The sequence below is a fragment of the Tupaia chinensis genome, unplaced genomic scaffold, assembly GCF_000334495.1.
Source record: "Tupaia chinensis unplaced genomic scaffold, TupChi_1.0 Scaffold143836_2, whole genome shotgun sequence".
NCBI lineage: Eukaryota > Metazoa > Chordata > Mammalia > Scandentia > Tupaiidae > Tupaia > Tupaia belangeri.
The window spans coordinates 275,039-301,729 of NW_006203687.1; the positions used below are offsets into that span (position 1 = coordinate 275,039).

The 26,691-nt window shown below is 43.5% G+C and overlaps 1 protein-coding gene across 1 annotated transcript; it reads right to left on the reverse strand.

Annotated features, from left to right (window-relative positions):
* Positions 1–8,629: 8,629 nt before the first annotated feature.
* Positions 8,630–17,325, reverse strand: OTULINL (OTU deubiquitinase with linear linkage specificity like). The gene is made up of 7 exons (XM_027767026.1): positions 17,168–17,325; positions 17,049–17,080; positions 16,853–16,944; positions 15,345–15,494; positions 12,494–12,622; positions 10,647–10,916; positions 8,630–9,615 (listed from the first exon to the last, which is right to left on the reverse strand). Exons 1-7 carry the CDS (start codon positions 17,245–17,247, stop codon positions 9,442–9,444), a joined length of 927 nt encoding a protein of 308 aa, XP_027622827.1. The 5' UTR covers positions 17,248–17,325; the 3' UTR covers positions 8,630–9,441.
* Positions 17,326–26,691: the final 9,366 nt, after the last annotated feature.

The window sequence follows — 26,691 nt, forward strand, 5'->3', positions numbered from 1 at the left end:
GGGATACCAAACGTGATCAGCAGAACTTAGTTTGACTTCCTGTGGCCATTCTAGGGTCACGCTGATTTGATGAATATGTCCATGGTATCATTAATTTCAAGAAGCTTCTGTCCCCAGAACTACATCTAAAAACATGTTCTCTTCAAGTCCTGAATCAACAAAAAGAAATTTCAGTGGAAAATAATTGTATGCTTAGATTCTTGGACTCTTTAAAAAATAACAGCTGAGCTCGGCTTGCATCATCAACTTTGCAATTAAGAATTCCTCTGGGGACCAGCAGTTAGCGTAATGGCTATGTCGCTGGACTCCCACGTGGTCGACCGCGGTTCGAGTCCCGGACCCGGTGGCTTAAACTCACGCCGGGCACGTGTGCGTGCGTGACCAAGATCCTGAGAGGAGAATGGAGAAGGGATTGCGGCGTGGCCATCCCCCCTGGGGGGTGATTTCTCACTTTCTGTCTCTCTGTCTCTGTCTTTCTGGCAAGCACACACGCCCTATAGCAAAAACCTCTCCAAAAAAAAAAAAAAAAAGGCAGATCCAAGAACTTCCTGCTAAACAGGCCTCAATGTAAATTAGGAAAAGGTGCTCTTCCTGGTGCAGGGTTTGGCTGGAAACTGAACCTTGGTACAAAAAGACACCCCTTCCTCTGGGTAGTTGACCCCCTCCACACCCCCCCACCCCCAAAGACCATGGCGTGGAAAGGCTTGGAACGTCCTCGGTCAGGTACCTCTGGGCAGTAAGCAACGGCACAACTCCCATGGCCTTGGTTGGGCCGGTAACAGCAAAACCAGGTGCCAGCCCAAGCACTGTTCTCCCACTCTGGGCAAAATCTCAATCATCCAGACCAAATGACAATAGCATGTCTTGATTCTCGCATGAGACACCTGTTTCAGTGCTACTGAAGTGTGGTCTGTGGACCAGTGTCACACTGTGACATCTTTGTCACCAGTCTGAAAGACCAAGTACAGAAATTGAAAGTGTTGAGAACTTTCATAGCCATCTGATCTCGGTGCTACATTTTTTATTCACAAAAGTGCCAATCTACAAAAGAACTGAAATGTTAAATAATCATCCTTCATCATGGGTAGTTTAAAAAGCTCTGCTTGAGACCAGCCCATGCATGGTGGTTAAGGCAACTGGATCCCACATGGCTAGGCTGCATAGTTCAAGTCCCCGACCCAGTGGCTTAAAAAAACACGCTGGGCACATGTGTGTGCATGCCCAAAATCCTGAGAGAAAAACGGATTGTGGTATGGTCATTTTCCCTGGAAGGGTGGGAGGACTGCTTATTCTCCCTGTTCCTGTCTCTGGTGAGAGGCATGTGTCCCGTAGCAAAAACAAGAAAGAAAGGAAGAAAGGAAGGAAGGAAGGAAGGAAGGAAGGAAGGAAGGAAGGAAGGAAGAAAGGAAGAAAGAAAGAAAGAAAAGCTCTGCTCTAGCACAATTTAAAATGTATAAAATAGAAAAAGCCACTTCACTTTCTGCTTTAAAAAGAGACTCCTGAGGTGCCTCCTCTTCCTGTACAACACGGAGTATAGAGTATCTTTCAATTTGCTCGCATTTACAAAGACATATAGAAAGACAGTCAGAAACGCAACTGCTAATATAAGTGGTCTCACAGCAAGACGCAAATATTAGATTACTACCTCGTGAAATAGAGGCCTGGTGGAAAGGTGCACTGTCCTCATTTACCATTTGCTAATTGATGAATTAAACACAGATCAAAGCTATCCCAGTGCTTTTCCTGCTAACCGACAGCATCAACTATAGCTAAAGGCAGTCTCTGATAAGAGAGATGTCAATGTCTTCCTTAAGAACACTCGTATTTTAAAACGCCATTTTTATAAGGCACCCTCTCATCTCTGCTCTTTTTTTTTAATCTAAGGGAGTCATAAAAGTTTCGACTTAGAGTCACAGCACACTGAAAGATCCAGCAGTCTTGCAGGTTTCCTGGTCTTTGCACTAGTCGTCGGTCAGCCTGTACCGGCTGTTCCTCATCCCTTCTGCCAGGTCCCCTCCACGACACTCTCAGCCGGCAGAAAAGCCGAAACTCAAGGGAAGTCCGTGTACCCCGACCCCCCACCCCCAAAGACCATGGCGTGGAAAGGCTTGGAACGTCCTCGGTCAGGTACCTCTGGGCAGTAAGCAACGGCACAACTCCCATGGCCTTGGTTGGGCCGGTAACAGCAAAACCAGGTGCCAGCCCAAGCACTGTTCTCCCACTCTGGGCAAAATCTCAATCATCCAGACCAAATGACAATAGCATGTCTTGATTCTCGCATGAGACACCTGTTTCAGTGCTACTGAAGTGTGGTCTGTGGACCAGTGTCACACTGTGACATCTTTGTCACCAGTCTGAAAGACCAAGTACAGAAATTGAAAGTGTTGAGAACTTTCATAGCCATCTGATCTCGGTGCTACATTTTTTATTCACAAAAGTGCCAATCTACAAAAGAACTGAAATGTTAAATAATCATCCTTCATCATGGGTAGTTTAAAAAGCTCTGCTTGAGACCAGCCCATGCATGGTGGTTAAGGCAACTGGATCCCACATGGCTAGGCTGCATAGTTCAAGTCCCCGACCCAGTGGCTTAAAAAAACACGCTGGGCACATGTGTGTGCATGCCCAAAATCCTGAGAGAAAAACGGATTGTGGTATGGTCATTTTCCCTGGAAGGGTGGGAGGACTGCTTATTCTCCCTGTTCCTGTCTCTGGTGAGAGGCATGTGTCCCGTAGCAAAAACAAGAAAGAAAGGAAGAAAGGAAGGAAGGAAGGAAGGAAGGAAGGAAGGAAGGAAGGAAGGAAGGAAGAAAGGAAGAAAGAAAGAAAGAAAAGCTCTGCTCTAGCACAATTTAAAATGTATAAAATAGAAAAAGCCACTTCACTTTCTGCTTTAAAAAGAGACTCCTGAGGTGCCTCCTCTTCCTGTACAACACGGAGTATAGAGTATCTTTCAATTTGCTCGCATTTACAAAGACATATAGAAAGACAGTCAGAAACGCAACTGCTAATATAAGTGGTCTCACAGCAAGACGCAAATATTAGATTACTACCTCGTGAAATAGAGGCCTGGTGGAAAGGTGCACTGTCCTCATTTACCATTTGCTAATTGATGAATTAAACACAGATCAAAGCTATCCCAGTGCTTTTCCTGCTAACCGACAGCATCAACTATAGCTAAAGGCAGTCTCTGATAAGAGAGATGTCAATGTCTTCCTTAAGAACACTCGTATTTTAAAACGCCATTTTTATAAGGCACCCTCTCATCTCTGCTCTTTTTTTTTAATCTAAGGGAGTCATAAAAGTTTCGACTTAGAGTCACAGCACACTGAAAGATCCAGCAGTCTTGCAGGTTTCCTGGTCTTTGCACTAGTCGTCGGTCAGCCTGTACCGGCTGTTCCTCATCCCTTCTGCCAGGTCCCCTCCACGACACTCTCAGCCGGCAGAAAAGCCGAAACTCAAGGGAAGTCCGTGTACCCAGACCTGACACGCACTTGAAGTATTCCCAGTTTGTTTGCCAGGCTCCGTTAGGGGATGGCAGTTACACATGTGACCGGGAAGTCTCAGGCTTTTGCATGTGTCCTAGTCAGTTTGTTGCCGCATAAGAGACAAGGGAGCAAAGTTACGTACCGTCCATCCTAAGGTGTTCTAGTGTCACTGACTCCACCGTTTTCAAACCCGTCGTTTACTACCACCATGGGAAGCTATGTTACTTATATTTAGCTGCCACTGTTTAGATATTCTGCCTGAGGTTCATAAATTAGGAAAAAGAAAATGTTCTTTGTATACAATAGGTTATTTCAAAGGGAAAATATTTATTTTCTTCAGGAATGCTTCTTAGTACACATTCCTGTGCAGAAATGAGTTTTACACCCTGCCTAAGACTAAGACAAAAATACTTAAAACGAGCACTTTCTTACTGAAAGGAAATTCTCTTGACTAAACTTCCCAAGAATCATTTCACATAAGCAGATGACACTTACTGGTACGGCAAAGTGGCATAAAGAAAATCTAAGACCTGATGATCCTGAGTAACACTTTTATCTTAGACCGAGAACGGCGTCTTCTCAGACACCAGAGGCGTGTCACGTCAGCATCTCACGTGCAGTCCACCCATCCAGCATCAGCCATGCTGGCTCCTGAGCCACCGTTTCCATGCAGGGTTCGAGTCTCCACAAAGACATCCCAGGAGCTGCAGAGCAGAGACAGGGTGCGCGCTTCGGCTGTTTCAACAGCACACCTCAGTCCAGGCTGGCTGAAGGTGAGAAAGCGGTTTTGCTGTTTGCTTATGAACTACACTGATAGTAAGCATAAATATAATCCCAGAAGAACTTTCATTTTCTTGGCCTAAAAGGAGTATGACAGGATTAAAACAAAAGTGAATTAAGGAAAGACTTAGCTACTTTGAACAAATAACAGACACGATTGTACAATCTGAACTCACCACATCTTGTGTCTAGCTGTAAAATAGACATTGTGATAAAAACAGGATTTGAAGGAGAGTGACTGGCTATATGATTTGTCAATTACAATGAATAAACAATTTAAATAAAATTAAAGTAAAAATAAAGTGTTTGGCTATAGAGGAAAGTACACCAAAATATAGTTGATAATATTTATAATAGTTGTGTGAGCATACTTTCATGGATCTAGTTATATATATGTGTGTGTGTGTGTGTGTATTTAAATTTTATGCAGTAAGTAGTCTGGTTAAGCAGTGTGAAACACACTCTTGTAAACAGTATCATACATCGTTAGAAACGTACTATTTAAGAGAAAATTGTTGCTAATTTAAAAATTAATCATTTCTCTATTCATGTTTGTATAGATTTTCACATGTTGGGTTAATTATCCATTAAAAAAATTTACCTTCTTTGATGTGGAATTCCCAATATAGTTCAGAGTAGTCAGAAAAGATAAAAATTTTTCCTCCCCACGACTAGCTTGGACACAATTACAATAGTCTTTTGTGGATCTCAAGAAAACAGGAGATAATCTTCTGAGAAAGTAACAAATATTTCCATCTAAAATCCATTTGCAGGAAAGTCCTGGAAAAATTAATGTAAATGGTCCTGATCTCTTCTGAAGCTGGGCCCATTCCACACTATCTTGGTCTAGGGAGCCCCTACACCCTTGACTTTCCCCTGACTCCCCCTCAGGTAGCAGTGACTTTGGTTCAAGACCATGAAGATCCCTGCCCAAGAAACTAGAGCCACCACAGTGACCCTGGATTAGTAAGTTTCTGGAGACCTTCCAAATGGTAGTGCTTCTAAACTGAACCTAGCACTAACCCACAATTACTGCTCCATTTGGAGATAAAGCAAACACAATTTGCCTTATCCATTTGGTCACTGAAACCTTCACTCACTGGACTTCCCCACTAAGGGTCATTAAAACCTGTAGGAGAGACCAGCAGATGGTGTAGCGGTTGGGTCACTGGACTCCCACGTAATCGACCACAGTTCGAGTTTCAGATCCAGTGGCTTAAAACTCATGTCAGGTGTGCACATCCAAAATCCCAAGAGGAGAATGGAGGAAAAGGGATTGCAGCATGGCCATCCTCCCCAGGAGGAGTTATTTCTCACTTTTTCTTTGTCTCTCTAGTGAGCACACATGCCCTACAACAAAAATCACTCTAGAAAAAAAAAAAAAAAACTGTTGGAAATATTCATACAAAAAGGTAGTATAGGGACCAGCAGGTGGCATGATGGTTAAGGCATAGAAGGGGTTACCAGCAGATGGCAAAAGGGTTATGTCTTTGGACTCTGGTCTGAGTACCCGACCTGCCAGCCTGAAACTCATGCCAGGTGTGTGTGTGTGTGTGTGTGCCCAAAATCCGGGGAGGGGAGAGGGGGAAGGGACAGGGATTGTGGTGTGGCCATCCCCCTGGGGAGAGATTTCTTCCTTTCTGTGTCTCTGGCGAGCACAAATGCCCTATAGAAAAAATCTCTTAAAAAAAAAAAAAAAAAAATAGGTGATGTCCTTTATGGGCGAAAAGGAAGAAGTTTGGGGGCAGGCAGGGACGCAGGCAGGCAGGCAAGCAAGCATAGAAGGGAAAGAAAGGAAGGAAGGAGACAGGAAGAGAGAGAAAGAATGCTATCTTTGGTCTCTCCGTTGTGGTAAGAAAGGAAGGAGGGAGACAAGAGGAGAGACAGAGAGGAAGAATGGTATCTCTGGCCTCTCTATTGTGATCCTCCAGTTCCTGCTTCCCAGTTAGCCAGGATTACAGGCACTTGCCACCACTTCCGGCCTCCCCTACGTCCCCAGCCTCATGTAGCTGAGCCCTACGACTTGCGGTGTCACTTTGTACTGTAACTGTATTGAAATGTCCTTTCTTCACAATTTGGTCTTAACCCTTTATTCAAAGAATTCTTGCCTCGCCCAACCCCACCCACAATACACACCTAGGAGAAGCGGAATGGATTGACTGATGTAACTGACCTACAGGCTGCCAATCTTAGTCAAAGAGTTTTTCCATTCAGCCGAGTTGATGTGGAAATAATTACACAGGGAAGGAGATCCAGGGTGCACTGGAATATACTAATGCCAGGCAAGTACCCAGACAGCTCAAGATTAGGAGCAGCAGTTCTAGAAACACCAGCCCTGGCGGCCTGCGGCAGGCTGGCACTGCATCTCCTTGGGAACAGAAAGGGTAGAGTTCATGGTTTCTTGGTCACAGCAATAAAAGGGGATGACTTCTGCAGAGTGAACTAAATGCCAGGGGTTATGAAAAGCCACAGCCATTTCCAAACAGGAAAGGTTAGTTAAGAATTCTTGGCCTGTGTGGCTGTCTAGGTAACGCAAGACCCCTTGCTCTGAGCTCATTAATCTTCAACTGGAATGGCAGCAGACACAATGTATTATGAGACACCTGGTTTACGTAGTACATACATCTGACCATCCTCACTGCAAAAGAATGTAAATGTTCAAGACCAGTAGTTGGCATAATGGCTATGTCATTGGACTCTCATGTAGTCGACCGTGGTTTGAATCCTGGACCTGGTGGCTTAAACTCACGTTGAGTATGTGTGCGTGTGTGCATGCCCAAGACCCCGAGAGGAGAATGGAGAAGGGATTGCGGCGTGGGAATCCCCCCTGGGGGTGATTTCTCACTGTCTCTCTGTCTCTCTCTTTCTTGTGAATGCACGCACCTTATAGCAAAACCTCTCAAAAAAAAAAAAAAGAATGTTAATGTTCCTTTCATTTGCCATAGCATTTAACATATCTCTTTTTTATTCATTGTAGAAACAATATGAACACATGTAAAAATGTCAGTGCCAAACACCTTGTAAGTAAATTTCTCTTGGTAAGGGATTTGTGACTTTGAAGTGGTATGTCATTAGCAAGATTTCTTGGTCACACCAATACATCAAGGGGATGACTTCTGACAGTGTCAACTAAATTTTGGGGTTAGGAAAAACCACAGACATTTGAAAGTTATTTTGTATTTATCGAAATTCAAAATAGATGATCATAGTACAGATTGAGTATCCCTCAACTAAAATGTAGAGTGTTTGGGTTTTTTTCAGACTTTAGAATATTTACATGAAATTCATTTGTTTCATATACATATTATATACAAAGACAGAAGGTAATTTTACACAGTATTGTTTGTCCTGTAGTATTTTAACTGTGCCCATCACATAAGGGCGGGCGCAGAATTTTTTACTGTGACATCATCACAGTGCTCAAAAGTTTCAAATTTTGGAGCATTTCAGATTTCAGATTTTTGGATTAGGAATGGTCAACCTATGCCTCCAAGATTACTAAACTAAACTAGCAAAGTACTCCAAGATAAAGGTGACTAAAAATTAGACTGAGATGTTTCATTTTCCGTTGTTACTATAAAACACGTTACTATAAGCTTAATGGCTTAAACACAGATCCAGCACCTTACAGTTCTGTAGGTTAGAAGTCTGACGCGGCCTTCAGTGGGTTAAAATCAAGGTGTTGGAGGGCTGTGTTCTTTCTGGATGCTCCAGGGGAGTGTCTGGTTCAGGTTCCTTGCCTCGTCCAGTTTCTAGAGGCCGCCCACAGTCCTTGACTCGTAGCCTCTTCCTCCATCTTCAAAGGCAGCAGTGGTGCATCTCTTGGCAACTGCTCCAAATTTTATACTTCCCTCTGCTCTGACACTCTTCTGATTCCTCCTTCCACTTTATGGACGTGTCTGATCACAGTGGGTTCACTTGCAGAATCCAGAATACTCTCCCTATTCCAGGGTACTAAGTTCCACCTGCAACTGTAATTCCCCTTCGCCATTAACACAACATATTTCAAGATTCTGGGGATTGGGACATAAACATCTTTGGGGAAGGGGGCCATTATTCTGCCTACCACAGTGAGATTCCACACATGAAAATACACAAGTAAGGGACCAGCCGATGGCCTAATAGTTACATTGCCAGACTCCCACATGGCTGACTGCGGTTCGAGTCCCAGACCTAATGGCTTGAAACTCATGCTGGGTACATGTGCATGTGTGTCCAAAATCCCGAGAGGAGACTCGGATTGTGGCATGGTCATCTCTCCTAGGGTGTGATTTCTTACTTTCTGTCTCTCTGTCTCTCCAGTGAGCACATGCACCTACAGCAAAAATCTCTCTTAAAAAAAATACACAAGTAAATACACATTAGAAATATGCCAGTTTAATATTTTTGTGACAGACCAATAATTGTGATTCAATTGTCTTGATCTACAAGGTACAGATCTGAACATTTACCTTTTTATCTAAATAAAATCCATTAAGCTAGTCAGATACAACAGTAACAAAAAATGTAAAGATATATAAAATAGACTGTACAACATTACAAAGTAGTGGTTATGTGTGTGTATGTCTACAGGTGTGTGTGTATATATATATATGTTTACATAAAACCATACATATATACATACGTGTGTGCATATATATGTGTATGTGTATATATATATACACACACATACACATTTATATATGCACCATCTTAAAGTTAATCGAGTGGTTCTAAAAAATTAATATACAACAAAGATTCCTGGGAAGATGAAGATAACACTTATAAAATAATGTCATATTTTTGATGACCCAAAATCAGCCCAAGATGAGATTCTCAAATGAATGTCAGAAATAAATAAATAATTTCCAGGCTAGCTGTGGTTCCCTACATGTTTGTTTTCTTCCTTTTTCCTGATGTGGACCACGAAACTTCCTTAGATTCTTAAAGGCCTGCCACGTGTGATTGACCGACTCCTCCCAAACGAGGTCAAAAACACCAACCTCCAAATACGTCAGCGCAGCTACTCTGGAGAAAATCACTTTAAAACTAAGGGAAAACATCTGCACTACTCCATCCAGTGTACCTGAAATTTTGAAGAAAAAGGCTCTAAATCCTTCCAAGGCTGAAACGTCAACTCTGGTTTTCGGGACCATGTTCATCACAAATATGACCACTGTCACTGGCGAGTCACTTAGAAGACAGGAATGTGATAGTGGCGGTCATTCTCAGTCAGCAGGGAGATCTCTGGCCACTCCCGAAGAGGCTCCTCTGGGTAGCAGACTTCAAAGTCTCTGGAGTTAAATTTGAAGAGTCTGAACACTTTTATCTTTATTTCAAGGGAGTATCCAAGTATAAACATATCAATCTGGGGATGAGATGAAAGAGAGGTCACAAATACACATTTTCACATTCCTGCCTCCTACCACAATGGAGTGGAAGTTCTTCGGCAGCTTCTGAAATAATGAACTTGTTGACAGACCCACCCATAAGCCACTGAGTGGGCACAGAGTGGGGAACAAATGGCCATTGTGTGGAAGGGAGGAAGGGGACAGCATAGAAGCATCTCTCTAGACTAGTACGAGGAAATCACAGGCCAAACCTATCTGTAAGAAAAAAAAAGTTAATAAAAAAGAAAGGAACGCACACAGTAAAAATGGCAATCTTCCATCAGGTTTTAGAGCATTTTAAATCAATTTGTGTAAAAATGTTCATAAACTTTTATTCATCCTTGGGCTTGCACATGGCATGGCAGTTATGTCACTGGACTCCCACACGACCTGCTGCAGTTTGAGTCCTGGACCTGGTGGCCTGAAACTCACACCAGGTGCATGTGCGTGCATGCCCAAGATCCCAGGAGGAGAACAGAGAAAGACTGCAGCATGGCCATCCCCTCTGGGGGGTGATTTCTCACTTTTCCTCTCACTGTCTTTGTCTCTCTCTCCAATAAGTGCACACCCCCACGGCAAAATTCTCAAAAAAAATTTTTTTTTTTTACTCATCCTTTAGGAAAGCAAAAAAAAAAAAAAAAAAGAAAGGACCCCTTTTCTATCAGGATAAAAACATTTTCTGGATTCAAAAAGTTTCAGTAATTTCCATTTACCTACACTGGGTAACCAAATACACTCCCATTTTCCAATTGGTCCTTTTCCAGGCTAACCTCTGTGGCATAGAACCAATGGGCAGAGAAGCTGCGAGAGAGAGTTCTCTCTGGATACAGGTCTGAAGCCACACGGAGCAACCAGCACCGCACAGTGAGGGCTGTGACTCTCCTTTTCCTCACCGGAGGGCGCTGAGAGCAGCACCCCTCCTCTGTGCAGTCGATATTCTCTCCTGAAAGTAAGCCCCACACGCCTGTGTGCACAAGTACTGCCAGTTCGGCCTTCGCCGCACACTCACCTGCTCGAGTCCACACGAGTCACCCACAGAATTCAGGTGATTCATCATGAAGCTCAAAGGATCAGAGGATGTCTCCCTGGAAAACAGGACTCTGAAAAGACTGGGAATGACCTTTTTAGACTTCATTTGCTCGTAAACCTCAGTGACTTGATAGAGCATGATGAATTTTAAAGCTTCATAAAGTTTATATTCCAGAATGGCATCCGAAAAAAGGACGTTGCACATACTTCCTCTCTTGTGATAATCTTTAATTCCGCTGAATTCAGTCCACTGAAAACCGATATCAAAGCAAAATTTAGACGGGTAAAAGTAAATACATACACCATGGCATAAGTACAAGAAACACAGGATTAGTAAGAATGGATTTTTAACTTTTCACTTTATATCTATTGACTGATTTTTTTTTTTTTTTTTTACTAGTAAGTACACTGCAGTAGACTGAATGTTTGTGTACTCCACCCATAAATTCATATGTTGAAACCCTAATCCCATGGTGAGGCCAGGAGGTGGAACCTTCGGGAGGTGATTAAATCATGAGGGTGGAGCCTCATGAATGGGATTGGTGGCTATATAAAAAAGGTCAGAGAGCCAGTCAGCACTCTGTGAAGACACGGCAAGAAGACAGCCCTCCATAAACCAAGAAGAGGGCTTTCCAACCTCTAGACCTGGAAAAAAGAAACGCTTACTCTCTAAGCCACCTAGTGTGTCGTATTTTGTAGTAACAACTACCTAGTCTCTTCCCCCACAAACGCTCACCTGCATTTTCAATAACTCTAAAACATAACACACATACGCAAGTGCATGTGCACACACACACACAACTTAGACAATAACAAACTAATTCAAATCAAATATTTTTTCAAAATATCACCACCTATTAGGCACAGTGCTAAACAAGTCAGTTTTCTGTAACTGACTAGGACAGCTGGGTTCTAGCGAAGAACAGCGCTAGTGTTCTTCAACACTCAGCGTACCGGGCACAGTTTAAAGCGCTCTGTGAATTATTCACTAGGTCCTCAATAACCATAGAGGGTACACTCATCCATATCTCTCTTTTGTAGATAATAAAACTATGGCTCAGAAAGGTTAAGGTATTTCCCAAGGTAATCCAGCCAGTAAGTGGTGGGCTCAGGATTCATCCTACTCACCTGGAAGCCATGCATTATTAAAAGGCATGAAGAATTCTTTGTCAAATTATTATACCTATGCCACCCCCAAGCTACTAATAGGGTACAAGCATAAGGAGCATTTCTGGGCTAGCAGGCTGGTGTGGAAGTTAAGGTGCAGGATCCCACATGGCTGACTGTGGGAGTTGAGTCCTGGACCCAGCAGCTTGAAAATCATGCCAGGTACATGTGCATGCATGCCCAGAAATCCCTAGAGGAGATTAAAGGAGAAGGGACTACAGTGTGGACATTCCCCTTGGGGGTGGGGGGGGTGGTTTCTCACTTTCCCTATCTCTCTCTATCCTCTCTCTGGTGAGCATATGTACTTCATAGCAAAAACAAAAACAAAGGGCATTTTTGAGTGTCTTGATCTAGCAATTGTACCACCCTCTTCTGGAGAAACAAAGGTATGTGACTGGTGAAGCTGCCAGGCCAGTGCATAGACGCACCCTACCCCACAACAGACCTAGCCATCATTAGAACTATGTCACTCTCGCTCGTTACTTAGAAGAGAAAGGAAGAACCAGAGAAGAAAGAGGAGAAATCATCAGTTACTAGGGGAAACACTTCCGTTTGCATTTCTTACTTGACTAATGAAGTGATATGCCTGAGAGTAGAGGAACTGGCTATACCCGGCTCCGTGTTTTCATTCCCAGTCTTTTTCCCCCTCTAAACACTCACCTGCATTTTCAGTAACTCCACACATTTACGTAATTTCCCAAACACGTTCGAACCTGTATACTTCTCAGGACCAAAACTGTATTGCTGGATCCAATTACAACCTTGTGAAAATAGCAGTTTCTCAGGAAGCTTGCAAAGGAAGTAGATGCCAACAGTGAGTAGTATTTCAACGTCTCTTACACAATTTGGAATATGTCAGAGAATCAATCTTTTCTTATTTAACAATCTCCACTTAAAAGGATCGTAAAGACAGTTGAGTAAAAATAGTATATAGTAATTTTTAGATTTGTTGATCAGGCAATTTTTGGATCATAGTCTTACCTTGCAATTTCACAAGTGACAAAAACCTGAATAAAGGATTATGTCCATAGAAACAATTGTTTTACATACAATATTTATCAAACTTCCTACATATAGCCTTTTGAAGTTCAACCAAATGATGCTAGAACAGTGTTACACCAGGGAACAGGCAGATTTCAGAATGATGCACTCTGCTGCTCAAACCTAGCTGGCTCCCACTCGCAGCTGAGAGGACTTAACTAGCATGGGTTATTTTCCCTCGTAACCACCTCCTCCACTGTAAAGTATGGATAATGATGTCCATTTTTATAGGGCTCCTGAAGGGGTTAAATAAGATTATGGTGCATGTAAAAAAATCTAACCCATAGTAGATATCCAATACATTTTCCCACTCAATTTAGCTCGTAAGCCAAAGATTTCTATTGTAATCTATGTCTTTAGCAACTATCCGCAGAGACAGCAAGTGCATACATTTGACAAGTATTTGCTAGACAAAAATAGAACCAATAAAAATAAGTTTAAATACAAAATAGCAAGGGAATAGAAAATATGCACACACACACACACACACAATTTCTTTGGTCCTCCATCCTTAAATGTAAATCCTAGATTAGGTATACTGCAATAAAAATTAAAATTTGGCTTATCCATCTAGATTATACTGCTTGGGGCTGGCAGGTGGTGTGGTGGTTAAAGCCACTGGATTCCCACATGGCTGACCGTGGTTTGAGTCCTGACCTGGAAGCTTGCTTTCTCGTTTTCTCTTTCTTTCTTTGTCTCTGGTCAAAAAAAATTTTTTTTTTTTTTTGGAGAGGTTTTTGCTATAGAGCGCGTGCGCTTGCCAGACAGAGAGACGGAAAGTGAGAAATCGGCCCCCACGGGGGATGGCCACGCCACAATCCCTTCTCCTCCATTCTCCTCTCGGGATCTTGGGCACGCACGCACACGCGCCCAGTGTGAGTTTTAAGCCACCAGGTCCAGGATGTGAACCGCGGTCAACTACATGGGAGTCCAGCATCATAGCCACTACGCTAACTGCTGGTCCTTGTCTCTGGTCAAATTTTAAGCATAATAATAACAACAAATGGAAATAAATAAATAATTCTTAAAAAGAAAAACACACAAACTAAAAAGAATGTACTGCCTTACACTGTGAAGAAAATGAGAACACAGGTCCTAAACTGGGAGAAAATACATGCAAATCACATATATGATAAAGCACTTGTATTCTGAATATATAAAGAACTCTAAAAACTCAGTAAGATGACAATAAACTAAAAAAAAAATGAGTAAAAGAATTGGACAGGGACCAGCAGTTAGCGTAATGGCTATGTTGCTGGACTCCCACGTAGTCGACCGCGGTTTGAGTCCCGGACCCGGTGGCTTAAAACTCATGCCGGGTGCATGTGCATGCGTGCCCAAGATCCCAAGAGGAGAACGGAGGAGAAGGGACTGCGGCGTGACCATCCCCCCTGGGGGGTGATTTCTCACTTTCTGTCTCTAAGTCTCTCTCTGTCTGTCTGGCGAGCACATGCACCTTATAGCAAAAAAAAAAAAAAAAAAAGACTTGGACAGACACTTGAAGATGACAATGGAGATAACAAACACACACAGGAAAGGTGCTCAACATCACTCCTCGGGGGGGGTTGTGAACTAAAGCACCGTGATGCCTACGCGCATCTACTGGAACGGCTAGAAAACAAAACAATCTGATAATACCAATGTGGAGCGACTAGGACTCGTATATATTACTGGTGGGAACAGAACAAGCTATGCCACTTTGGAAAACAATTTGGCATTTTCTTATAAAGTTAAACACACAACTACCACACCAGGCAATCTCACTCTTAGGTATTCACCCAAAAGAAAGGAAAACTAATGTTCATACAAAATCCTATATGAGAATATTTATAATAGCTTTATTCATAGTTGCCAAAATTGGAAACAATCGAAATGTCCATCAAATGATGAATGGATAAACATACGGTACTACCCTCTTGTAAAGGAGTATCAGTCAACAATAAAAAGGGATGAACTATTCATGTACAATTGCTAAAGCATGGTGTTAAATGAAAGAAGCCAGATTCAAAATGGCTGGATGATCCCATTTATATGACATTCTAGAAAAGGCAAAAATATAAAGACAGAAAACAGATCAGTGGTTGCCAGGGATTAGGGGTTGGGGAATGACTAATTGCAATGTTATACAAGAGAATCTCAGGTAGTGGTTACACACTAGATGCATTTATTAAACCTCAAAAGAACTGCAGGGTAAAAATGTGCATTTTACTAGACCACTTTATGACAAAGGACAGATGCCCCTTGAGAAAAGATAGCGACATTAAAGCCAGACAACTCGATATGACTATCTCTCTGAGGTGGTTTATTTACAAACTGACCTGAGAGCCTGTAGGCTGCATTAAATGAACTCTCAAAGTTCATTCAACCTCATGATCCTCAGAATACCAAGCCACCCAGAGAAGACTAGGAACTTCTGGGTTGCAGGCATCGTCAACATGACGTTTCCCAAGTTACCAGCGTGAAGACGTACCTTAACAATGTCTTTTTCTTTCATCCAGTATGGAAAAGAGAGGCCCTGGCTGAATATCTGAAATAACACTGATCTTAGAGCATCGTAGTTATCCCTTTTTACTTGCCGGACACATTTAATATGATGTCGCCAAAACAGCTCCTCATAAGCCTAGCAGCACCAAAAGAAAAAGGTGTTCGTTAATTTCACTAGACAAGAGAATTAAAAAAGTGAATTCATTTCATTTTCAGGGGTATTCTTCCCAACTGAAGTGGACAACAGAAACAATGACAAATTATGACTATGACTGCATGTCATTATAAAGTGTCCTTTGTGTACATAGGATCTGTGATGTGTTTAGATGGTAAGTCCTGGAAGCCCAGAGCCAGGGCAGGTCACTTTGGACAACTAACAGGTGCAACCTAACCACAGTGAAAAATACTACATACTTTTAAAAAATTATTTAATTTTATTTATTATTTTAAAAAATTTCCTATTGGGCGCATGCACTCACTAGAGAGAGAGAAAGCCACCAGGTCTGGGACTCGAACCATGGTCAGCCACGTGGGAGTCTAGCGCCTTAACTATCATGCCGCCTGCTTGCTCAAGACTATATACTTTTTTTTTTTTTTGCATTTTTAAAATTTATTATCATCATAATCTTGTTTACATTATATTGAATCACATATAACTTTATAGGGTATTACATTTCTTTTTCCAGAAGGAATACCATGCATATTAGTCAACACAGAGACATTAAAAATCCCCATTTCATCCCTAATAGCTTTTCATTATTTTTCCTGATCATTATTATTATTATTCCAATTTTTTTTAAATATACTTTTAAGACTATACTGTACTAAGGAGTGCTTTAAATATACTCCCCTCTCCCTTTTATTTGCTTTTGCTAGTGACAAGATTGGGCAGCACTGTTGGGAATATTGACCAAGACTGGTCTAATGGAAATTGTAAAATTTCTTGGGAACCAGCAGTTAGTGTAATGGCTATGTCTCTGGACTCCCACGTAGTCGACCGCGGTTCGTGTCCCGGACCCGGTGGCTTAAACTCACGCGTCCGTGCCCAAGATCCCGAGAGGAGAATGGAGGGGAAGGGATTGCAGCGTGACCATCCCCCCTGGGGGGTGATTTCTCGCTTTCTGTCTCTATGTCTCTCTCTGTCTGGCGAGCGCAATATACTTTATGTCTGGTTATTTGATCCCTACAAGGACGGTGTCCACTGCACATGCAGATGTTTAATAGCCTGGCCAAGAAGATCCCAAAAAAGCACAACGGTGAAGTTTCCTGAAATTACAGACCTAGTTTACCCAAGTCCTTGAAGGCATAGCTCTAGGTAAAAGGCCCAGAGTCAATGTCTAACAGCTATTTGGTTTTTTAAATTAGAGCCACAATTGTTACTTGCATTGGATTTGCTATTTGTTGACTTTTGGATTTACTAAAGTAGAATGGAAAGTTTTTTCCTGATTCTGCGGGACGAATTCTGTCTTCCATAATCCCTATAAATAGACACACCTTCCTCATCAGCTTAGCACGGGGCGTCTCTCCTTTCCACTCTCTTGCACAATAACTGAGTAAATCAACTTCCGCCTCCACGCTGAGGTTCCCTGGACCAAATCAAACATAAAAGGCAGTTAGTTTTCCCTTTCTCTTCCTTTCTTGAGCTCTCGCGGCACCTTCAAAATAAGGAAACATGCATGAAAATATTTACTTTTGAATTTTCTCTGAAGATAGCCAATCCACCTAAAAGAGAGAACAATAATATTAAAATTCTGCTTTTACTAATTCAGGTATTTTTGAAATTTCAAGACAATAACTACAATGACCTACCATTTCAGCCAGTGCCCTAAATATAAATGCAGCCTCCTGAAGTAGCAGAGTGCAGCTGCCAGAAACGAAACCGCCCCCATCACGAAGCCCTTCGTTATCTTCCAGACAACATCGAAAGCTTGGCTTGTAGCTAGTGTCCAGGAGTGCGCTTGGTCACTTCCTACAAAAATTAAAAATAACACACAGCACAATTATGTAAGTCTGCTTGTTTAAGGGGAAAAAAATACACACACGATACAATGACCTGCGAAGTATGTGTCAGTGATTTGCATAACATTTTTAAAGTATTCAAAAGTTCAATGTAGGGAACCAGCAGTTAGTGTAATGGCTATGTCGCTAGACTCCCACGTAGTCGACCGCGGTTCGCATCCCGGACCCGGTGGCTTGGAACTCACGCCGGGCGTGTGTGCTTGCGTGCCCAAGATCCCGAGAGGAGAATGGAGGAGAGGGGATTGCGGTGTGACTATCCCCCCTGGGGGGTGACTTCTCGCTTTCTGTCTCTCTGTCTCTGTCTGTCTGACGAGTGCACGCGCCCTATGGTGAAAACCTCTCAAAAAAAGAAAAAAAAAAGTTCAATGTAAAAATTTAAAAAATGCCTCATTCTCCTGCAATCAGTGTCATTTATAAGAACATCTTTGTTCCACGAGATTAAAGAGGGATAGTGAACATAAAGGGTATGGGCCTGAGAATCTCTCAGACCTGGATTCAAACCTGCTTTTCCTATTTCATCGAGTTGTGTGACTGTGGAATCTAACTCCTTTTTATCCTGATTTTCCCAACTCCAAATGAAGGTCAAAATACTGACCCTGTGGAGTAAGTTAAGAACCAGTGCAGAGCCCAGCACAGGCTGGGTTCTTACACAATGTCTGCTGAATTCATGAACAGTTACGTGGATTCAGTCAGCCCGGTACAGCACAGGCAATCGAACCAGGGGCCTCTAGAGATGCCTCCAACAGCCATTTCTGTGCACTGTGTATCTTTGAATCAGTACAGACTACAGCTTTTTTCCTTGGGGGGGGGGGCTTGCTATATGGCGCGTGCGCTCACCAGAAAGACAGACAGACAGACAGAAAGCGAGAAATCACCCCCCAGGGGGGATGGCCACACCGCAATCCCTTCTCCTCCATTCTCCTCTTGGGATCTTGGGCACACATGCACACGCGCCCGGTGTGAGTTTTAAGCCACCGGGTCTGGGATGTGAACTGCTGTCGACTACATGGGAGTCCAGCGACATAGCCATTACTCTAACTGCTGGTCCCCAGATTACAGGTTTGATCAAGCACCACAGCATGAGTGCCTCAGACAGCAGGCACAGGGACAACACTTCCAGGAAACATACCGCTTGAAAGAAGAGTCATGAGATGGGCTTAGATATGCTGTTTATGATATCTGCTATGATTCCTGATTTCCCAAAGAAAGCAAACTCACCGGTCTAGACTAGGCTCAGATGATAGAACTGCAATGTTTTGCTGAGTTCAGTAGATTCCTAAATATTATGATCGAGCATGTGAAATGCTGAAGTACAAATGAGGAAGAGGACCTCTGAACAATGGCTAAACCACCGGGACTCATTGTGAAATAATTTCCTCCACAGCACATGATTTAGTAAAATTCCAGTGATCAACGACTGTAAATGTTCATCAAGGTGTAATCTACAATTTTAGCATTTTTGATCACCTGGATATATACTTTTGAGATATTTTTCCTATAGGGTGCACCAAAGAGACAGAGACAAAAAGTTTAAAATCATCCCCCACCCCGGGGGGATAGCCACACCACAATCCTTTCTCCTCCATTCTTCTCTTGGGATTTTGGGCACGCACACAAATATGCCTGGCATGAGTTTCAAGCCTCCAGGTCCAGGATCCGAACCACAGTCGGCCACATGGAAGCCCAGTGGATCACCTGGATCTATTACTGCATTGCCAGAAGGTATGTGTGCTAGCCAAAGAAAGAGAAAACAAAAAAACACCCCCGATGGGATATCCTTTTCCTCCATTTTTCTACCCCAAACTTTGCTATATGGTATGTATACTCACCAGAGACAGAGAGAAAGAGAGCGAGCGAGCACCCCCTACCCCACATGGGGAACAGTCACACTTAAATCCCTTTTCTTCCATTCTCTTTTTGGGATTTTGGGCATGCATGCAAAATCGCCCAGTGTGTCCCTCAAGCTATTGGGTCTGAGACTCAAACCACGCAGTTGGTCACACAGAACCCAGCTGCCTTAACCACCATGCCACCTGCTGGCCCCAGAAAGCATTTTTGAAAACAAGTGCTTATCTATTTGGAACAATTAGTTGACTATTCAAATGATGGTATTTACTCCCACCTAGAACCTTTTTGAGGGTTTGAACATGTAAAGTTATATTGCTTTTACATCTATAATTTGGATTTTTATGAATTCAGACTGATTTCCCAACTTTCAAAATGCTGACACATGCAAATATTTTTTAAAAATCCTTAGATTCATGAAAGAATGATCATTTTGTCTACATGAGACTAGTTTAATTGTAGCTATAAACTTTTTTAGAAAAAGAGATTATACATGATTTTACAGTTTTCTCAAAAGTTGGCCATCTTGGGAACCAGCAGTTAGCGTAATGGCTATGTCGCTGGACTCCCACGTAGTCGACCGCGGTTCGTGTCCCGGACCCGGTGGCTTAAAACTCACGCCGGGCGCGTGTGCGTGCGTGCCCAAGATCCCGAGAGGAGAATGGAGGAGAAGGGATTGCGGCATGACCATCCCCCCTGGGGGGTGATTTCTCGCTTTCTGTCTCTATGTCTCTGTCTGTCTGGCGAGCGCACACACCCTACAGTGAAAATCTCTCCAAAAAAAAAAAAAAAAAAAAAGTTGGCCATCTTAGCAGCACATAAAGATCTACATGATGCACCTTAATAGATGCATAATCTGTCAGCACAGATTGTCCCATAAGTGAGCACTGCCTTATTGATAAACATCTAGATTGTTTCCCATTTTTCCTTTTTACAAACAGTGCTGTGGCAAATGCTGCTTTCTGATAGTCCTTGTGGAATCATGGAGGCTTTTTTAAAAGAATAGTTTCAGGAAGATGAAATTCTAAGTCAAAGGGTGTGCACATTTTTGGACGCACCCTTTGGACAGATGTTGCCAAAGTGCTTTCCAAAACAGCTCTGTCAATGGACACTCGCCCCACATGTACGAGAGCACTGATTTCCCTAAACCCCAGCACAGGTTAAAATTTCTCACTTAGGCTGTGTGTCTGTAGAGGTCGTGAGGCTGAGATGCCCTGGTATATACTGGTTGTTCATGCTGCTGCTTCTTAGAAAGGCCCCTTCAGAACACCTGCCCACCTTCCACAGTGGTACTCGTTTGTGTGTGGACTGGGGGGGGTTACAGTCACTGAAGTGGGCATTGGCTGTGGCCCCCTCTGAGCACATGTTCTCAACTGCCGCAGGCTCCATCTAATCTACTGTAGTTCCTTAAGTTACTGAACCAGGGCCATGTCCCGGAGCATAAGGCCTCTCTTGCAGGTGCCAGGCCTGCAGGGGCACCCATCACAGATAATGGCTCTACACACACACACACACACACACACACACACACACACATACACACACACACACACTTAGCATGCTTCCCTTTCCCTCAAAATCGAACCATGCCTACAACCTACGAGGTAGTAATACAATCAACTTAACAGAAAAAAAACTGAAACAAAAGTGTACACTCCTGGTTTCCCTCTACTCAAGGTGCCACATTTTTTGGCCAAGTAATTCAAGTCAACAAGGGCAAGGAAGGCCCTTGGGGATGCTGATGTGGGTACCACAGAGATATCTGGAGGGTGGGGGGAGACTCTGCAGGTGTAAGTAGACCATGGCCAGGTGTAAGATCTACGTGAGCTCTCATTGATAATGCTATCAGGAATGGGACTTCTAAGTCCCAGAAGAGGAAGTTCTCCATTTTAGTAGAAAAACTATGGCTTCACCAATAACTAAAACAGATATGGTCTGAGCATTTGCTCTGGGCCAGCCTCTGTGCTAAGCATTTCACAGGGTCATCTGATTTACTCCTGGGAAGCTGCCATGGAGCAGGCAGTAAGCAGGACCTGGCACCTCACCACACGGGTCTCATGCTGGTCCCGCACAGAACAGCATGTGGGCTGGGGCAAGTGAATCCCCCTGCCTAAGCTTCAATCTCTGAATCTAGGAATGAAGACGGTGCACAACAGAGCCCGGGGCACAGGGAAGCTCGGTGCGTGTTGGCACTTGGCACCACCATGCGTCAGTCACCCCGAGGCACTGCGTATCCCCCCTCCCAGAGTGTTGGGAGACGTAAGGGGAGCGTGTGGCACAGTATGTACTTCATAATATAGTAATAGTACTTCATAAATACTAATTATCTTTTTTGTTATTACTCTAATCATCGTTATCTATTTTACAGATGAGAAAAAGATGACATAATTGCCCAACAGGACTTTGTAAGCAGTGGAGCTATGGAGAGAATTCAGGCAGGAGCGATGTGATTCTCGAAGCTGCCTGCTTCACCACTAAGCTTCTGAAATGCAGAGTCCAGGAAATCCTTAAATCAGCATGACAACAGCAAGTAGAATCAAGGCTCTTTCAAAAGAAAGTTCACTGCTTTTTCCTGCCTGGGCCCAAAACTAGATTATAACTTAAAAACAAGAAGATGACGCTGTAATGAGATCCTTTGCATAATAATATCATGACAATTCTGATGACTTCCTGAGTTGAATCTCATTTCCCCAAATAGAGTTGACAGCAGAAAAAATTCTGAATGTCAGAAGGTTCTCAGGACTCCCCCTTCTGCCAGCCTGCCAAGAATTCTGGGTACCGGGGCTTGACGCATGGGACATTGAGAAATAGGAAGGGAGGGAAGGTTCTGCCTCCATGATCCAGCCATTCTGCGTAACAAGAACAAAAGACAAGGAGGGCGAGAGCAACCATCTCTACAAGTGCAGCACCAGGGGAGGCGGAAATGAAAGTGCTGCAGGAATTATGGATTGGGTCCTCCTCAATGTCTGTCGAGAGACACAAACTGAAATTTCTTTTTCATCTTTCTGAACCACTTGGGTGGTGGCTGAAATGAAGCTCTATATACAGCACCACACATTTCTATTCATTGGAAAGAGTATGAACTAGTCTCAGGAATCCCCTAATAATCAGCATCAGAGCTCGACCCACACACTGAGAAGGAGTAATGCCACAGTAATTAAGGTCTCTTTGAGGAATTACACCACGACCTCAGGTAATCAACATTGAATTTCTTTTCTTTTCTTTTCTTTTTTTTTTTTTTTTTGAAGAGCTTTTTGCTATAGGGCGCGTGCACTTGCCAGACAGACAGAGACAGAGAGACAGAAAGCGAGAAATCACCCCTAGGGGGGGTGGCCACAACGCAATCCTTTCTCCTCCATTCTCCTCTCGGGATCTTGGGCACGCACGCACACGCACCCGGCATGAGTTTTAAGCCACCGGGTCTGGGACACGAACCACGGTCGACCACATGGGAGTCCAGCGACATAGCCATTATGCTAACTGCTGGTCCCAACACTGAATTTCTAAAGTGGAAATCTGATCTATGATCACTCAAACTATATATGGCAGATGAGACCACTCGCTACAACTACACACACACACACACACACATACACACACACACACACACAGGCACTGTTTTTGTGGTAAAATTTTACTTAAAAATTTTCACTCCATTTTCTATGATATACCTAAGTTGAAAATAATTCAAACATTCAAACAGGAAACCAAAAGAAAAAGAAAAAAAAAAAAAAACCTTGAAAACAAGACTAAAGGGTGCCAAAGGGCCGGAAACCAATCATCACGCAGACAGCAGGCCCTGGCCCTCCTAGTGGCTACAACAACACAGTCTCTCCAGAAACTCAGCAGCCTCTGCATCGCTTCCAAAACTTCCAATGCTGCTCCTGGTCCAGGACAGCTAATTTTCGACTGTCCCTACTTCCCCATGGGCCAGCCACACGGTCTTCAATCTTGTCTACTTCCTCTCCCAATCTTATTCATGGCTCAGCACCAGCATGCGGTGCTTCCTCTCTGCACACATGGAAAGTCTGCTGCGTCCAGCCTGCTGACTCTCCTGAAACAGAGGCGGTGTGCCAAGGGCTCCTGAGGGAGACAGTGAGGGGGAACTTAAAAGACAACTCACCTTATATGTCTGTGGCAGCACAGGGAGTAAGGTGTACTAGAGAAGTCTGAAAAGCTCGTGGAAAAATAGAATTAAACTATGGGTTTACTTTGGGGCAATGTTTGAAACCCATGCAATTTTTTCATAATACACATTTCCCATATAGTTTTTGAAGACCCTCTTATAGAGAAAAGTCATTTTGTTAAAAATATTTAAGGTTCTTAAAATAAAAAATAAAATTAAAAAAAAAATAAAAATTTAAGGTTGAGGCCAGTAGGTGACAGGGTGGTTAAAGCACTGGACTCCAACATGGATGACCATAGTTTGAGTCCTGGGCCTGGCATCTTGCTTTCTCACTTTTCCTCCTTCTCTCTGTCTCTCTCTGGTGAGCGTGTGTGCCATATGGCAAATTAAAAAATAATAGTAATAAGCTGGAACCAGCAGGTGTTGTTATGGTTAAGGTGCTAGACATTCCGACATGGTCAACTATGGTTCAAGTCCCAGACCTGGTGGCTTGCTTTCTCATTTTCTTTCTCTCTGTCTCTCTGACTCTCTCTGTCTCTTTCTGGTCAAATTAAAATAAATGCATGAATAAATAAAATTAAATAATTCTAAAGAGTAATCATAATAGTAATAAGTAAAATTAAGTAAATAATTCTAATATATATATATATTTAAGGTAAAAAGCATTATATTAGATTTATCAAACACAGCAGGTATTTCTGTTTCAATGGCATGTTATGGCTAAACAGCAGGAGATGGAGAGAGGGGTGAAAAGAGATGGATGGAGCAGGAGGCAGGAAGAGAGGGGCCTGTGGGAAGGATGGTGGGGGATGGGAAGGCAGCAGCCCAAATAAGGGGAGCCCTCTCTGTGGCAAGAGAGATGGGAAGGATGGGGCATGGCTGAGAAAGCAAAGGACGTGGAAGCCTCTGCCTCTAAAGTGTCGGGGAAGCTTCTTACGCTCCTCTGGGCTGTGTGGTGGAAGCCTGTTCTTTGAAAGGTGAATGTGGTTTTTCGGTAATTCCAGTCAAGGGTGGGAGGTGCCACACAAGGAGTAAGCTGAAGCCAAATGGCAGCAGCAAACAGAGATGGGTGGGGAAGGCCTTCTTCCCTCTGGTCCTTTGCCCCACACCCCTCACCACTTTGTTACACCTCTTTACACCCTGGCTGGGTGCGGGCAAGAAGGCAGTACAAGAAAAGACATACCCTCTGCTCTCAGGGAGCCCGCTGACTGAGGCATGATGCCTGCCCAAAGGAAGGGATCGGGATGGTTAGTTCAGACCAACAACGCCACGGCCTGTGCTCCCCAGGGACAGCACATCCTGGTGCTCAGGTGAGGCCAACCTCTAGTGCCCAAGAACTCACATCTCTCCAAAGTCTTTAGTATCTCCAGCCTTGGGTGTGGGAACTGATGGCCTAATTCTGGGAAACTCAGAGGCTCAAAAATAAGCAAGAGATTGTATGTTAGTCTAAACAAATAAACTAAGACCCACACCAACAGAACAAAACCAGTCAGAACAAACTCTGTCAGGCCAACATTTCTAAATAATCTGGAGCCCTTGAAGATGAGTTTTAGAGTCAGCACAGCATGGGAAAGAAGGGGTTTACTGCATCTTGATCCAAGCAAAATCTCAGGTTAGTTGGTTGTTCTTGTACCATTTTGGGGGAGATATTCAGGAAAAAACACCCTCTTAATAAATCCCTGGGCAACTGAGTATAGCTTGAAATGATAATGTCAAATAATCTTCTAAACTTTTGTGTTCTAGGTGTTAATTCTGCTCAATTAGAAAACGATAGCCTTTTACTTAGTAAAATATGATAACCAACAACTATAAGATCAGTATCAGTGAGGAAAAGAACCACAGGGTGGAAGGCTTTTATCTTGAAAGTCACGACCAGCAAGATCTTCAACGGTAGTTGTCATATTCCCCACTCAAGCTGTCAGCCCTGTCCACACAGGATGGGGCTCCTCTCACCCAAGGCTCCTGTTAAACTGAAAGTATCAACAAATACAACAGGAAGCCAAACACTGAGAGGATTCTGTGAGTGTGCTGCTAGTAACACCATAACTCAAAGTCTTTTTTTTTTTCTTTCATCTCACTGGCACGTGTTATAGGAGTGTTAAACACAACTCATCATTTCAAAGGCAAGATTAGTTTCCTAACTCTGTGTCTGTTTTAAGCCTCACCCTACTATAAAAACACAGAAGCTATAGTAGGATGGTCTACAACCAAAGAGCACGATGTAATTCCTTCTCCGTGAAATCACAAAATGCCAGGCCCACTACGGTCAACCACGGTCTGGTGGAGACAACTGGTTTGTCCTCGTTCAGCTGTTTTCTAGGTGCAGCACCCCAAATTGCTTAGACTCGATGACCCCAAAAGGCTGTCCCCATGGCCATCACATAGCAAAGGCACAGTGCTGGAGCAGAAGTAAATGAAAAAGTACTACCCAAACATAAACCACTCACTGAGCCCTGCCACAACTTCCCTACCCCACCTGTCATCTAACCGATGCTTGGAACTCGCGCTTGGCTGAAAACTCCCTCCCTCGTATGGGAGTCTGTTTCCTTTTCTGTAATGTTTTTCACTTTATTGATCAAAATCTGTCATCATTCTATGACTACAGATGAAGCTTTCTCTGAAGACAAGGCACTGTGCCAAGAGCTAATGCTACAATTATGAAAGAAGGACCCCTCACAGTGGGAAAGGAGCGCCACTGGGACAATGAGTGACAGGGGATGGCTCGGTGAGTAATGTGACTTGGGGAATCTGACCTAGACCAGGCTGGGGAAGGCTCCTCAAGGACATGAGGGCGAGCTGATATCCCAGGGCAGACAGGCGCTGATGAGGCAGGGAAGGCAACAGGAGCCTGCAGAGGCCAGCCTGCAGGCCCAGATCGGCCTATAGGGGATCTGCAGATCTCCTTCAAGATGCCGATGTTTACCGAAGGGCAGGACAGGCTCTGCAGGGCTTTAAGCAGAGGCTGATGTGACCAGATCTGTAACCACAATTTGAATCACTATTGCTTAGAGTCATGAAGAACAAGTCTGAGCCACGGTACAGCCTCTTACGTCCCCTTCCCCACTTCAGTTTATTGATCCGTTTCTTCCATGAGAAAGCGAGGGAGGGACAGGCACCCACAACGGTCTCCATTCTCCAACACACCCCTAGCTTCAGCCAGCCTGGACCACAGCCCTTCTCAGAATCACAGACTGCTTCAGGCTAGAGGGCTAGAATTCTACTTGTTCCAAAGCCTGATTCCAGCCCCTTGAGCAGGACTGACCACCCCTAGAGCTCCTTCAGCACTTCATCCACACTGCAGATCTGGCCAGTGTATTCATGACTGCTTTTCCTACAAGTCTAT

Bases quoted from the DNA above. Each gene is read 5' to 3' on its own strand.
- OTULINL (XM_027767026.1), bottom strand. From the start codon at position 17,247: ATGGGGGCGGTTTCGTTTCTGGCAGCTGCACTCTGCTACTTCAGGAGG. The intron at 17,081-17,167 runs GTAGGTCATTGT...TCTCTCTTTTAG, and splicing joins TTAGGGCACTGGCTGAAATG to GTGGATTGGCTATCTTCAGA. The intron at 12,623-15,344 runs GTACGTCTTCAC...TTCCTTTGCAAG, and splicing joins AAGAAAAAGACATTGTTAAG to CTTCCTGAGAAACTGCTATT.